General features: G+C 41.3%; 2 protein-coding genes across 2 annotated transcripts; one reads left to right on the forward strand and one right to left on the reverse strand.

Moving 5' to 3' along the window:
• Positions 1 to 398: 398 nt before the first annotated feature.
• Positions 399 to 5,583, forward strand: cln5 (CLN5 intracellular trafficking protein). The gene is made up of 4 exons (XM_022199228.2): positions 399 to 647; positions 1,217 to 1,391; positions 2,149 to 2,374; positions 4,295 to 5,583. Exons 1-4 carry the CDS (start codon positions 544 to 546, stop codon positions 4,780 to 4,782), a joined length of 993 nt encoding a protein of 330 aa, XP_022054920.1. The 5' UTR covers positions 399 to 543; the 3' UTR covers positions 4,783 to 5,583.
• An 82-nt stretch (positions 5,584 to 5,665) lies between these two features.
• On the reverse strand, positions 5,666 to 14,772 carry fbxl3a (F-box and leucine-rich repeat protein 3a). The gene is made up of 5 exons (XM_022199227.2): positions 14,494 to 14,772; positions 12,992 to 13,369; positions 12,774 to 12,896; positions 9,754 to 9,925; positions 5,666 to 9,337 (listed from the first exon to the last, which is right to left on the reverse strand). The coding sequence occupies exons 2-5, from the start codon at positions 13,367 to 13,369 to the stop codon at positions 8,697 to 8,699; spliced, it is 1,314 nt and encodes a 437-aa protein (XP_022054919.2). The 5' UTR covers positions 14,494 to 14,772; the 3' UTR covers positions 5,666 to 8,696.
• Positions 14,773 to 15,175: the final 403 nt, after the last annotated feature.

Consider the following 15,175-nt stretch of genomic DNA (forward strand, 5'->3'; position numbering starts at 1 on the left):
TGAAATATTCCGTTTTATGTCATTGTCATTACGTTTTATGGGTACTATAAACACTAATATTATTTTAAAAAATTAATAAAATAGTAAAAATTAATTTAATTTTAATTTTATATAATTTGTTCATAGTTAGTCTGTTATTATTGGGGCCCAAGAGTAACACCATGATTTCTGAAATGCTGGCAAATGAGCACGACAAGAAAAGAATAAATACAATTTTAACATTTAATTAAATAAAGATACAACTCAAATGCAATTTTGCTGAAAGAAATAATAATTCTATATTTATTCATATTTATATATGGATGAATTTATGTATTGATTTCTATAATAATGAATGTTCCGGTGTGTATTTCTGCCATAGACTGTACATAATATATTACACAGCTGATGGTTCCTGCTCGTCTTCTTCCTGTCATGTGATTCCGTTTCATCAACAAAACCATGTGACCGCTAATGAGGAAGTCCTTCCAGAGAGGAGTAGTCATGAGGAGAAAATCTTTCTAACTTCTGCTTTTAATCGTTTTTAGCCGCGGATTCTTCATCATGTCGCAGAAGGACTTTGTTTTGTGTTTGAAGCTGCTGCTGTTTCTTCTCGTCGTTTCTCAGTTCGGGACCGATGGACGGCAGCAGTGGCCGGTTCCTTACAGGTAAGAAGGACAACCCTGTCTTCATGCAGCTCTGAAAACGTTCATGTGACACTTTATTCAGGATCTGTCTGTCTGAAGAAAAAAAACTGCTAAATGTCTCCGTTTATTTATAATGGACTTAATATTAAAATATGGCCGCTGGTTTTGTCAGTTCTGGTCAAAATCTACAACTTTTAATGAACTTTTTGTCTTTGTTCAGCACATTTTAATGTTAAATATTGACTGAATGAGATACTCTGTCTGTTTTAATCCCATTATAGGACAATAGAGTGAAGTGATCGCAGATAATCTAGTTTGTCCAGTTATGCATGCTGCTGTTCACATGACATTAGATTAGAATCTGTGGACTCTGGAGCATCTGGCTGTCAGAGCACAACAGTAGTTTGTTATAGATGCGTCTTAATGTGCAAAAACACCTTTAATAAATAAAGTGGAATATAACAGAAATGACACTTTTAATATGAGCTCCAGGCAATTAATAGTTTATCTTCAGTGCGATGTTTTCTATGTTCTGAAATGAGATGCTGGCTAAGTGACGAACCATTTCTTGTTTCTCGTGTCATTAACAGGCGGTTTGACTCCCGGCCTGATGTGGACTCTTATTGTGAAGCTCTGTACCCGTTCTGTCCCACCGGAGACCCAGATGGACGGATTCCCTTCATGAAAGACGGCGACATCATCTCCATTTACCGGCTGCAGACGCCAGTGTGGGAATGGAAATATGGAGATTTACTGGGGAAGCTGGTAAGTGCTGTAATAATCCTGCACTGTAATCAATAAAAACATGTCACTGGGGTTTGTTTTTTCATTGATGTCATGAAGGGTTTGGATCCCCAGAATCTGCAGAAATGCATCAGACAAGCTGGTGATTCTCCTGTAGACACATAAACATTATGACCGTTGAGTTTTGGGAACATTAATGAGTTATGTTACACTAATGTGCAACACAACTCATATATGTGGCCAAAATTTAACTGAAAATTTACTATCATACACATTTGTCTCCAAGATAATGTAGACTATTTAGTTATTGTTTTGCTGAAAAAAAATTGAACAGCTGTGGTTAGAATGTAAAACAAAAGATGTAAAAATGGTTTATTAATAAGGATTCTGTTTCATAGCACCAGAAGTAAAATACAGCAAACCCTGCTCTGTTTATTTAAGCGAAAACTGAAAAAACTAAGGTGTAAAATGGCTTCATTTCATGCAGAGATTCTTTGTGTTGTTCATTATGACTTCGCCAAGGAACACAACGGAGTCATGTGACGATCGGTGAACGTTTGTCTGTTATTCCATCTGTGAGCAACATTACTCAAAAACAGACAAACAGATTTCAATGAAATTTTCAGGGAAAGTCAGGAATGACACAAGAACCAAGTGATTAGATTTGTTAATATTCAGTATTGATCTATAATGAAAATAAAAAGCATTGAATGAGAAGGTGTGACTGGTAGTGTGAGTCTTCCTCGGAGCCAGAATAACGTTGGTGTTCGGTCCACAGCACGTCATGCATGATGCCGTTGGGTTCAGCAGCTTAGACACTGGAACGAACTACACCATGGAGTGGTACGAACTGTTTCAGCTGGGAAACTGCACCTTTCCTCACCTCAGGCCGGAGATGAAGGCCCCGTTCTGGTGCAACCAGGGAGCTGCCTGCTTCTTTGAAGGCATCGACGACCTGCACTGGTCTCAGAATGGCACTTTGGAGAAAATAGGAGAAATCAGTGGTAAGATTTGTATGTTTGCTCACAGAATCCTGCAAGACATACATTTATCATGATCAGCGGGTAAGGCTGGTGCTAATCTGCATATTATTAGGAAATATTTTCTTTGTAGCTTCACCATAATGCAACTTATTCTACAAAACAAAGTCCAAAAGATAGGGAAGCAGCTTTTCAGTGGGGAAGTGAGTCTTTGGAGGCATGTGGGTCAATAATCCAGCAAGGTGTAACTGAAACAGTTGGGCTTTATACTGCAAGAGGTGATCGTGAACAGGTGTCTGGAGTGAGCTGATTACTGCAGCTGACACTCGTAGCAGTAATCAGCAGGTAGCAGAATGCAGGCAGGTGAAACAGGGAGAGGTGGCAGACAGACAGACAGGGAGGCAAAGAGACAGGCCAAAAAATCATCTTGGACTCTAGTGTTCTGTAGAGTCCAAGATGATGTCCTCAGGTGTCTCGTTTTGGCTACAACCAAAGATTTTCATTTTACTGTCAGAGAGAAGTCAAGATATGAGAAAATATTCAAATTTATGATGCTAGAATCAGAGAATTTTGGCAATTTCTCAAACCGAAATATGGTTTATCGGAGCAGTTGCAACTTAATAGTTGAAAACTAATGAACTGATTAAACGTTGCAGCCTTTGTGTCTTGTCAGTCCCGTGTGCACTTCACTGGTAATGTAAATACCCACTAAAACACTGAATATGCATTAGCAAAACCACTGTTCACTCCTGTCAGAGAAAATGTTGCTTTAATGTCTTGGCCTTTTGTTTAAAATGAAACTGTATTTGTTAATCTTTGCTGAGAAGGTATTTGATCAGATGGAGTGGAGGTATGTTTGAGATGTAGTTTGTCATTCTACAACAGCTGCTGCCTGCGTTTGTCCACTTCTTCTATTTAATGTAGCTTTTGAGCAATGGCTGGAAATATTAGAAATAATCCACACAAAAAAGAGGAAACTGTGGTCTGAAACAAATCCATTTTCTCTCTAAGCAGGTGATGCTCTGTTCTGTTTGAACGGTTCCTCTTTGTCAGCACCGTCTGTCTCGAAATCAGGAAATTATCCAAAGGCCAGATCTGCCAGGTTAAAAGCTGTTTAGCATAAAGCTAATTCATTTTTATAGGAAACTTGATAGCGAAGTGGTCTGAAATGCTTCCAAAGCCAAAAACATGCTGATAACCTGTTTCCCAGTGCATTGTGGGTACAGCTACATCCCTTTACCCAGGAATAAATGGATCAGTCTATAATTGAGGGACTTTTGAAGTCCATGGGATATATCTTGCAGACAATTTTATTTAAAGTAAAAAAAATAAATAAATAAACGTCAACCAAATAACCATCCGGATGTAATAATAATAAAATGAGCTTCTTCACAAATAGTTTGGATTGTGTTCTTTTTCTTAAGTTGAGATAAACATGACAGATATTTCTTTTTGGCAATATATCAAATTTTGCATGGAAAATAACAAATTAAATCCCTTTCCACTAAGTTCCCCGTTCCAAAAACACCTCTCCGGGAAGTGTGTTAATTCCAGATCACATGACCTGCTCCACATGATGTCATTTCCTCCTGAAGAAAAGACTGGCCAGACTCCGAGGATTTCTGACCTATTTCATATAAAGTAGTCAACAGGTTTACTACAATATCTTTAGAAATAACTTTCGATTTCAATTTTACTCAACTGCATATATAATACTTAGAAGAATCTTTCTCATAAATGCCATGTGGTGTTTGGTTATAGGCGGCCATGTTGGTTTTAGGCTTGAAAACAGCAAAAATGTCAACAATGATACAAAAAGTCCCGCTATTATATATTGCCTTAAATTTCAGTTGATATTGACTGAGTTTCTTCTTCCTTTTGTTGGAATTACCATTTCACACTTACTGTTTCTGGTATTACAATCGTTTTCCTTTCCTCTTACAGGGAGCCAGTTCAATGACTTGGCCCAGTGGGTGCAGGACGACAACAGGACGGGGATCTACTACGAGACGTGGACCGTCCTCTCCGACCCCAGCCCAAACGCCACGGCGTGGTTCGAGTCTTACGACTGTTCCCAGTTCGTCCACCGCACGTACAGGAAGCTGACAGAGCTGGGAGCCAAGCTGTCCAGCCGCTCGCAGACCAACTACACCAAGATCTACCTGTACAGCGGAGAGCCCACGTTCCTCGGCAACGACAGCGACATATTCGGACAGCCCGCCCTGAAAAATGTGGCGACGGACATCCGCAAATTTTACTACAGCTTCAGGCCGCACCAGTCGTTTGCAGAACTGGCCGTCAGTCTGCTGGAGGCTTTTAGGGATGTGGTGTTTGACAAGAGCTTCTACCTCTACTACAACTTTGAGTACTGGCATCTGCCCATGAAGCCTCCATACATGCAGATTACATATGAAGAGGTGCCTTTGCCTTAGTTTCACACTGGACCACTAAAATCTGACTGTTTTTTCCATTTTTAACTGGCCAAAGATGTTAATAGCATGACAGAATTGATTCTTGACCATCTTGATCATTCACTATTCCTCACAAAATTACATTGTTTTTATATCTATACTTTGGCAAACCTTTGAAAGCATTTTTAAGAAAATATTTTGATGTTTACATCCATGCAGTCTTCGTCTTTGCCTTTATCGATGCGTTTGACCTCAAATTTTAAGCTAACCTAAGCTAGGACAGTGTTTAGAAAAAACTGACATTTGAACATTTGCGACACAGCGACAGCAAGGAATGCAACACTAAATGGAGTTTGTGATGATTATTTTAATCTATTGAACAAAATATTGCTTGATAACTTTTCTGTCAGCTGCATACAAAATTATTGTCATTCCCTGACATCTGAAGACACACGAGAAAAAACGTCTCCAGTAAAACCAACCTATCAAAGCTACAGAAGTTCTGCACTGATGAGACAAAAATAGAGCTCTCAGGAATTATAAGTACGTACATCTTGATTTTTCTGTTGGTATTGTACCTAAATAAACTAACCATTCACCTCTTACATGATCTAGATCAGAATGTCAAAAATGTCAGGGGGGTTGAATAATTTATTTTCTGCACCATTCCAGTCTGTCTTGAACTTAGACAATGAAGTGTTTCTTGCAGTGTACAAATTTCCAAGCTCAAAATCTCTTTTCCGCTGCACTGTTTAGGACTGTAGAGCTTCTATAAACATACTAATAGAAGTATTTTGACTGTTAAACTCAATGTTATGACAACCTGCAGCTCTTACGACTCCTTTTTTCTATTAAGCCATGTGTGGATTTCAAAGGGAAAATGATGAAATGGACACAAGAAGAGTACATTCACAATTTTTATTACGGTATAAGATCACATGTCCAAAACAATAAATTTAATTTCATGACAGGTGACCAGTAAAGCAAAGTAGACGAAGCAAAGCTGAAAGGACACCAGTTTTACTCCTAATAATGAACTCACTGGAGTTCTCTCTAAACAAACGATCTAAATAACAATTACCGACAAGCGGCGCATTTATGATGAAAGATAAATAATTTTCCCCTCTCGATCTGCACTAATTATGAGCCGTGTTTCACTGATCCGGCTGAATTTTCCAATAAAAACAACAAACGAGTGATTAAAACCGACATTCTCAGTGAGGCTTCACTTCAAAGCCACCGCACAAATCCTGTAAAATTAACCTGCAGATATGTTGCTGCACCGCTGCGACGCTAACGTACGCAGACGATCAGCACAGGCTTCTACTTCAGTGATAAGAGACGATGTTAGTTCAGTCCAATACATACTAAGAAGCATTTGGCCGTGCTGCAAAAAGTTTCTCAGTTTTTGTCTAAATGAAACACGGCTTGGATAAAAGGAATGAAGTCTGCCAGAAAAAGGGGAAAAAAAGAGATTGAAATCAGTTTTAACACATCCTAATGACATACACCCCCTGTCAAAAGTTTTGAGACAGGTTCTAATTTATTTGAATGAGAAAGTGTCTCAAAACTTTTGACAGGGGGTGTATAGTGTTGTCTGAAAGTTTGCCCACTCCCACTAACTTCTCATCTAAATAGCTGCATATACAGACAGTCAAAACGTTTGTGATTTTACAAGTTATTGCTCGATATTTGTGATACCCCACCCCTGCTTTTTCTGTGTTATTCTCTGTAGTATAAACAGCAGGATTCAAAAGTCACAACCTCAGTGTTTTTAGTGCCAAAAATAAATCAACTTTCATGCATTTTAACAACAAAATTAATGTAATCCTACAACAAAAGCTGTGACGAGCTACAATCCCCAAGTTTGTGGTAGTGGATTCAAACTTCTGGACTTTTGTATGCAAACAAAAAAAAGTCTTGCTGCTGGTCTGCTTGCTGGTTGCTTCTTTAAACAAATTATAAAAGCAGTATCCATACCAATAAATTACACGGCTTAACTTCTCTAGCGACTACGGTATGAAAAAGATCCACCTAATAAAAGGAAAACTCGCACTCTGGTTTTTAGAAAAGACACGAGCCGTCGGTTAAGGAAACTTCAAACCCTGACAGAGGGTGAAATAAAGAAATAAGTACATTTCTATTCAGAATAATCAAACACACAGCGTTTTATATACAAATGCATTCGTCTTCCTTCTTAAAGGAAAAAAAAGTCTGTTTCACTCATCTGACTTGCCAAATCTCTTTCCACGGAAATGAATGAATGAATGAGAGGTCGGGACAGGACTTTAGGGCTGACCCCAATAGTGGTTTCTGGCCTCCGAATATCCGAATATTCGTTCCGCCCCCTAACGTCGGACAGGCGGGCGGGGGAGGGGGTGTGGCGGAGACGGCCCAAATATTCGGATCCGTTCGTCTGGCCTTCCGGGTCCGAATTTTGCCTTCGTTTTGTCTTCAGCGAGTATTCGGATACCAAAATTAATATCCGGATACCGCCGTAGCGAACGAATTTTCGGGTCCAGCCCTACAGGAATTCTGACAGGATGAATGCAGCTCCCTCTCCTGTTTGAACGACACGATGCAGAGCAGAAGGGTTCTAACGTGAGCGAATATTCAGAACAGAGCCAGGGTTTAGAGCTTCAACAGGCAAATGGCAGAAGATAAAAATGAAACTTGTATAAGAAACAGAATTTTTTAAATGCACCTGAGGAACACAGTGTGCACCAAAAGCTGAGAGCTGCAGAGACACGTCTGTCTGGTGATTAAAAGCTATCCGAGCGTGGAAAGCGGAGACTCATTCCTCCAAATTCAGCCATTTCTGCACACTACATATATTTACACAAGTTTTTTTTTTGTCTTTCTCAGTAATTAGAGCTTTATTACTTCAGCACACCGTCCTCGGAGTCTGACGATGCAGAGCCTCGGTTCAGTGTAAATAAACTTTATTAGAAAATCTGCTTTTTTGTTGGTTTTTTTGGGTAAAAGGATTTAGTCTGTCCTGACTATCATTTGGTATTCACGTAAGGTGCTTAGTAAATCTATGACTGTACAAAAACCTTCTTTTAAAAACAGCTGAAAATAATTTGTCAGGCTACTTTATGTGTGATTCAGGAAACGAAATAATCTGCACGACGCGGAGAAAATAATCAGTGACATCAATCAACACTGTACACCTTCACGTCACGATTACAGAGACCTATGTACACATTTCTGTCTCTCTCCGTCCACTTTCAAACGTTTCCAACAATCACCGTCAGGCGAAGAGAAAAAGCAGCACGTCTTCAACATCCCTGCTGCTCGTGTGTTTAAATTTGTTTGAAATGAGGGCAAAAATCAAGCGAATCCTTCCCTCAGCCACACCTGACCAAACTCCTTCTGTCACATCCTATACACAAATAACACCGCAACCATCGGGAAGCCTGACGCCGTATTATTGTGTTACAGAGTGCAGAACTGCTGCCTTAAACCGGATTTAAGGAGGCCGAGTGGTAGTGTAACAACATGCAATTGTGCATCTTATTGTCCCAATTTACTCCACAATGTTGAAGGTTAAAACACACACGCTGATCTCCCAGAATACAGATTATCAGAAGCAAGCCACAACGTCCATATAACTCAATTTGCAGCTTTTTTTAGTCAAATATCTCCACCTGCGTCTGTTCTAACGTGGGACGAAGCCGGCTTGCCGAGCAGTTTTCCACAGTCCATGTTGACGCCAACTGGCAGAGATTTTTGTAGTGTTTGCACGGCATGGTAACGCCGCAGCATTTGGATGTCGTTTTAAGTCCATGTGACGCGCTCCAACGCAGGAGTTCAGCAAGTTCATCCTCCCCATGTTGGCGCCAAACGTTCCACTAGAGCAGAGCATTTAAAGGCTTCTCAAAGCGAACACGGAGGCCGTCAAAGTTCCGCGCGCTGAACTCGCAGGCGTCGCTCTACCAGGTGGGCATCATGTCCGGGAACCAGACCCGGCCGAGGTGCTTCGACACCTCCCAGTGGATCTCATCCAGGGAGTACTTGTGATCTGGGATCAGCACCTCCTCCATGATGGACAGCTGTGAGAGCCTCCTGCCGCACATTTTAACAAACTCCACGAACGCGCTGCAGGACACCTCGCACTCGCCCAGGCCGATGGCGGACAGCTGGGTGCAGTGCTTGGCGATGCGGATCAGCTCCTCATCCAGAGGACGCAGGCCGTTGGCGCACACGACCAGCTCCACCAGACGGGGGCAGTGGAGGCCGACGCGGCCCAGCACCTCTTTGCTGACCGAGCGGCCGAAGTAGAGGTGCGTGACGGGGATCTCGTCGTTAAAGAAGGGGCCGAACTCGTCCTCGTAGAGAAAGAAGTACATGACCAGGTTGAATTTGGGCGAGTGCCGCACCATGGCGTCCCAGCTGCTCTTCTTGATGGTGTGGAAGTGCTGCCCGGGGTTCTCGCTCACCACGTCGATGCGCAAGTGTTCCAGGTGGACGTGTTTTTCTGAGGAGAGGGACAGCAGCAGCTCATCACTCAGGAGGTGGTAGTTCAGCGCCAGCTCTCTCAGACCGTGACACTGATCCGCCACACACAGGATCCCTACAAGAAAAGACAGATTATTCCTTTAAATACGACTCATTACTTTCTACTTTTGGAAAAAAAAATGCAGCAATTACAATAAGCGGGAAGGATTATTGCTAAAAACGGTCCTCTGTGTTTGCCTGACCAGCTGCTGTTGAATCAGCAGTCATCTTAGCAGGCAATTAAGAGAAGTTCCAGGAAAAAGGATGTAAGAGGGAGAAACGGACGACCACAAAAAGGCTCATTCATGATACAATTCACTGTGTGAAATGACAACATTGTATGAGGGGAGACAAGAAAATTACAGGATTGAAAAAGCACACGAAATGGAAAACATTTGACTGAAAGTGAATTTACCAGCATTTGCACAAAAAGAAACGGGGAAAAAAAGGGAGGCAAAAACATGAGAAAGCAGCTTCCTCAATCCATCGTACCTGCAGGGGAAACGTGAGGGCAGCTGCTCATCTTCAGCAGCTTCAGGGTGTCGCTGTTGTTGGCCACCAGCACCTTCAGAGACGGATCGTCCACCGGCGTGTCGTCGATCTTCAGCGATGACAACGACTTGGAGTTGACGAACACGACGGTCAGAGCCGAGATAAAATGAGACTGTGACGGGAGAAACACGACAGTGGATTAGAAAACGACTGACGGCACGTTTATAGGGCCCTATAAAATCTGTTTTATTTTTTTCCCCAAATTCCGTTTTTTCCATTTTAAATTTTGGAAATTCCATTTTAATTCTATTTTACTCTTATTTTACGACCAAAAACAGTGTGTTCTTAACGTAAATGACTCGAATGTACGAAAATGAATTGAGGTGACAGACAACACATTCCCTCAATATGGCAAAATTAAAGTGCATCAAAAACAAGCAAGTAAAAAAAACATTTGTTGACTTGTTATAAAACAACCAAACATTTGAAACTTCTTTTAAAGTAACTTAAACAAGTTATTTAAGCTGTAGGACTAGTTAGTCCTTATGAGCTACTCTCTTCAAGTTTCCCACCTATCACAGACATCACCACTGAAATACATGAGTGCTCCTCCCTGTTTGCAGTGCTTCAGTGGAAACAGACGCAGTTTTCTCATCTTTTATAAGGGGATGTCAGCCTCAGCACACATAGCCACAGAATCTTCAATAAACTCTTTTAAATCCGATGACTAGAATGTAGAAGCAGTAATGCACGTTTGTAGGGATGCGGTCCTACAGCATTACTATTGAACTTTTCCTTGTTTCTCACATGGCTATTTTTACGTTTCCAGTCAATGGAATGTTGACAAAACCTGCAAAACAACTGTTCACCTGACACATAAAAGTGGTTCGGGAACTGCTCGGCTCTGTACTGGGGGGTTAGCGTCGAGTTTCGCAGTTTTTTCGCCAACGAAGACGGAGCCACAGGGAGCCGCTTCGCCATGCTTACAATGTTTTGAAGGGGGAGGGGCTCAGTCTTTGGAAGGGACTTGCTGTGTCACCCAGATTTGCTTCCCCCCGTGCCGTTTTCTCCAGACTTACATTCCTGTTCCACATGAAAACAGCATTGTAGTGAAATTATGGCAAATTCCGCGATATTCCGTGTTTAAACATAGATTCCATTTTTAACGGCGGATTCCTCGATTCCGTGACCGCGGAAATCATCATCCCTACATTTACTAAAAAAATGAATTAAATCACAGGCTTCATCTTTTGGTGGCTTTTTAAATCATTCATGTTCTGAGTGATTCTTCCCAAATGTCATTGTTTTGTTTACTGAAATGGGTGTTTATTCTGAAATGTATTCACTGATTCATATTTTTTTGCTATCAAGAATGTTGGACGGCCAACGGTGCTGCCACGGATGAACACGTTTCTGGCATTGTGACATTTGCTGGTATTAGATAGATTCTGGTCTGGACATGTGACAAACAAGTTAAACAACTTGAGAACGGAGTGCTATTCGGGTGTGTCCGTCGGTGTCCATTGTGTACATGCAGCTCTCCACCTGAGCAACAAAAGCTAACCGGGTTAATGACTGAAAACCTCTCGGCTGTACCTTGATTACAACACGTGTGAATGTCAATATTTGGGCGTAGCGTTCCTCGAGCGCCCGCTGCACACTTCTGTCTGGCTGCCGACTTGTACAATTTACAAAAAAATCTGACGAGTTCCTGACAGAAAAACGTGACAAATTTGGTGTCAAAAGAGCAATCAGACACACCTACGTAAAGCTTATGAAGTCCGTGTACAAAAGCTCTGTGATTAAAGGCGCTTTCAAGGAGCTCTTAATTGTTCTTAGTGTGGCACAATTTCACAGGGTTGTTTATCTTTAAGACGATCTCGATGGTGCTGTTGACCTACATACACTATCACAGTGAAAGGTGATACTAAAGATAATGTAGCGGAAATAAAAAGCATTTGTTCCGTTGTTTACATCCCATCTTCTTCGATGAGTGAAGAAATTTCACTCTTAGTTTGCTGTAGCGGGGTGTTTACTGAGTCTGAAGGGAGGCCGACGATGTCAGAGCAAAGGGCAGCAAAGGGGCTGTATGTAACTACTAAGGGGAACAGAGGATCATTTCTGTATATAATCAGTGACAGAGGGTAAGACAACCAAACAAAAGGGCAAACGGTGTGACAACAAAAGGTAAGAGGGGCATCTGACAGTAACAAATAACTAGAGAGAAAAGAATTGTGGGAACTGGACTGAAGGGGTGACACTAGAAGATATTTGTAGCAAAAGCTGTGCTATATTCTTCATCAATAAATGTCCTTTTAAAGAAGAATATCCAAGTCAAAGTTATTACTGAGTTCTTTTAGAAACATGGCATAAAAACGTTGACATGGCTTCACCGCAAAAATGTCACTTTAGAAGCTTTCTTTTGGAAAGTCACGAGGAAAAAGCGATCTTAAAAAAGTAGAATTAAGTAACGACCCAGAAAGCATTACTAGGATGTGTGAGAAAAGCCAGGCATAAAATTTAAAATATCACCCGTTTGCAGCGTCAGATAAAGTCTCCTCTCCAGCGAGCAGAGGCTGTGGTCGGCTTACGTTGTCCCTAGAAACCGGATCCTTAAAGACCCACTTCTAGAGGATGAGGGAGCTTTGTATTTGTGATGTTTCAGGTTCCCATTGTTGACAACATTTTAAGTTACCAACCAACTCTTGCTGAATCATGATGACTTAAAAAAAAAAAAATCTGCACAGTAACCAATAACATCCGGTGTCCTTCTGAAGCTGTGTAAGTAGTAACAAAGCTGTCCTTGTTCGAGCTTTTCAACCCATCCTAAGATAAGCCGACGATACAAAACTAATCTCTCTGCAAAAATGTTCAAAAACAAGTTGAGAATAACTCACTGGAAATGCATTAAGACTGCAAAACATTAGGGTGTACGCTGCAAAACCCAAAAAATCCTTTGAATTTCCTAAGAAACCTGAAGAACAGGACACCTAAGCTCATTGTGTTAAAGTTAATTATACCTTTGGAACCTCCATGAAGCTGGGCCTGGCTGTAGAAATGAGCCCCAAGGTCTTCAGTGAGCAGTTCACCAGCTGTGACAGGATGTCACACGCTGCTTCTGCAGACTCCATACTACTGTCCACCTGAAAATCAAAATGCAAACATTCAAAACCAATTTCAGATGTTAAACTGTGAACATTCAGGCCCAGAATCACGTCAACACAGACGCCGGCCTTACCTTGAAGCTGACGTACTGCAGGTGGTTGGAGTGCCTCTTTATGATCTGCTTGATCAGGTCCGGATGTGTGGCTTTCAGGTAAGAGCTGGCCGGCTGATTCAGCTCGAACTCGAAGCATCTCCACAGCTCTGGCATGTGGAAAGCCTGGTTCCACCCGCGGCACACCTGAGAGGCATAAGCCCGGTCCAGCAGCGGAAGGTACTGGAAGATGTGCAGCAGGAGCTCCTGAGGCAGCCGTGCCCAGTTACAGTCTGGCGACTCGCTGGCCGCCACCGCTTCCAACTCCTTGCTCATCTTGCGCACCTTCTTGCAAGCCTCTGGCGGGCTCTTACTGGGGGAACTGTCGCTGTCCTCTTCTCCCTCTTTCATGCGCTTCATCTTGGAAAAAAAGACAAAAGCATTTATTATACTGCACAATAAGTCCATTCAGTTTAACTCTTAACTAATCCAATAATCCTGTCATTGAGTTTTAAGCTTCCTGTCGTCTTTTTGATGAGCACAAAGTGGTTAACACAGCTGCAAATTGCACATTAGGACATACCAGCAGAGCGTTTGTAGAAGATCCATCCCTGTACTGGACATATTTGTTGCTATGTCAAATCCATTTTCAGGCTTCAAACCTTTATTTCATGGATAGGTTTCTATGCTTAGAGCCCTCTATCTTCTTAGGAAGAGCATTGCCACCACATGAACAGTCTGTTCTGTCATGACTACGTTGTTCTAAATCAATCATTGATACCATTGCTGTTGGTGACTAACCTGTATTAATCAACCACCATTCTTATTACTTTTGCCATTATTTTGATCACTATTAGAGCAAAAAAGACACAATAATTTCCTCGTTTTGCAGAAGAGTCTGTAATGAAAATAATTGTTAGTTAAAGCCTCATTGTGATCGTTTAGTTGGGCGCGTGCGCTTGTCTTTTTTGTTTTAAACTAAACTGCTGCATGGAGTTTATTCCAACATTTTAGCAACTACGACTAATGTGAGCAGGCCTATTCAAGTTTTTGTCCATGTGGCGTTTTCTGTTGTTGTATTTATTGTTTTTTTGAGCATTTTTCAGTTGTTTAATGGTTAAAATAATTTTTAAAGGACTACTCGTAGAATCTGTTCTCTTCGTAAAGCAATGCTAAATGTGGTTGCGACGTTACAAGCATCTATCAATATAACGTTACGCAGCACTTAGATTGAATTTTACATTAAAATAGCCCACTGGGAAACTTTCCTACTTTAAACTGAATGAACACTAATACTGCTTGCCACGTTAACTAGCTAACGCAGCCACAGCGTCAATGAATGCAACGGTTAGCCCAGTTAGCTCGATTAGTCCAAGTGTAAAGCAAAATTTCAAGAAATATTACCAATTTAGCTCATTCGTTTTACAAGCCTGCTTCCGTGCGATACCTTGACCTTATGAAAATCGCTATTATATAGACAGAATTATTGACACGCCGTTCTTACGGAGTTATTTACTAGTTTAGCTACAGCTACCTCAACCTACCTTGTTGTTTACACACAGCTAGCCGACTAGCCGTTAGCAGGAAAATCCGACCACTGACTTGACACTTCAGCCCGGGCTGGAAAAGCTCCTTCGCACCAGCCAGATAACACGCATCGGAACCCGATAACTGAACCGTTCGACGATGGAGAATTGGTCAGAAAGGTTTTATAAAGTGAGAAAAATAACCCTCCGCTCGAGTTGACCTAATTCCTTCGCGGGAGTTCTGCTCGGCCCCCCTCAACCTGAAATGGCGAAGCGTTGTTGTGACAGCAGCAGTGCATCATGGGAAGTCTAATGCGAAATGGCTGTTGGAAAAGATCGTCTCTGTAGAATGATGAGTCACTCCGAAGTCGAATAAAACGATGCAATTTTTGCAAAATAGTATTTTACTTCATGATCAAAACGTCCAAGTCAGACAAAAAAGAAAACCCACCAAAACAAGACAGAATATTACAAAAACGAGACACGAAATGACAAAAACAATGCACAAAAGAACGAATAAAGCAAAAAATCCACAAGACAAGAATGATGCACAAAGTAACAAGTAAAACAAAAAAAATGATAAAAAAATGAGACAAACACAAAACAAATGAAGAGACTAAAAATTGCCAAAAAAGTCAAAGTGACCAAAAATGAACAAACAACAAAAACTACAAGATACGAGACAAACGACACAAAAGAG

The sequence above is a fragment of the Acanthochromis polyacanthus genome, chromosome 14 (genome assembly GCF_021347895.1).
Source record: "Acanthochromis polyacanthus isolate Apoly-LR-REF ecotype Palm Island chromosome 14, KAUST_Apoly_ChrSc, whole genome shotgun sequence".
In the NCBI taxonomy this organism is placed as follows: domain Eukaryota; kingdom Metazoa; phylum Chordata; class Actinopteri; family Pomacentridae; genus Acanthochromis; species Acanthochromis polyacanthus.

What these genes read in the sequence shown, in the direction of transcription:
- cln5 (XM_022199228.2), top strand. Translation starts at nt 544, where the DNA reads ATGTCGCAGAAGGACTTTGTTTTGTGTTTGAAGCTGCTGCTGTTTCTT. An exon ending in CAGTGGCCGGTTCCTTACAG is followed by an intron (nt 648 to 1,216) that starts GTAAGAAGGACA and finishes TGTCATTAACAG; the next exon opens with GCGGTTTGACTCCCGGCCTG. An exon ending in GAGATTTACTGGGGAAGCTG is followed by an intron (nt 1,392 to 2,148) that starts GTAAGTGCTGTA and finishes TTCGGTCCACAG; the next exon opens with CACGTCATGCATGATGCCGT.
- fbxl3a (XM_022199227.2), bottom strand. Translation starts at nt 13,369, where the DNA reads ATGAAGCGCATGAAAGAGGGAGAAGAGGACAGCGACAGTTCCCCCAGT. An exon ending in GCTTCATGGAGGTTCCAAAG is followed by an intron (nt 9,926 to 12,773) that starts GTATAATTAACT and finishes CTCCCGTCACAG; the next exon opens with TCTCATTTTATCTCGGCTCT. An exon ending in CCCTCACGTTTCCCCTGCAG is followed by an intron (nt 9,338 to 9,753) that starts GTACGATGGATT and finishes CTTTTCTTGTAG; the next exon opens with GGATCCTGTGTGTGGCGGAT.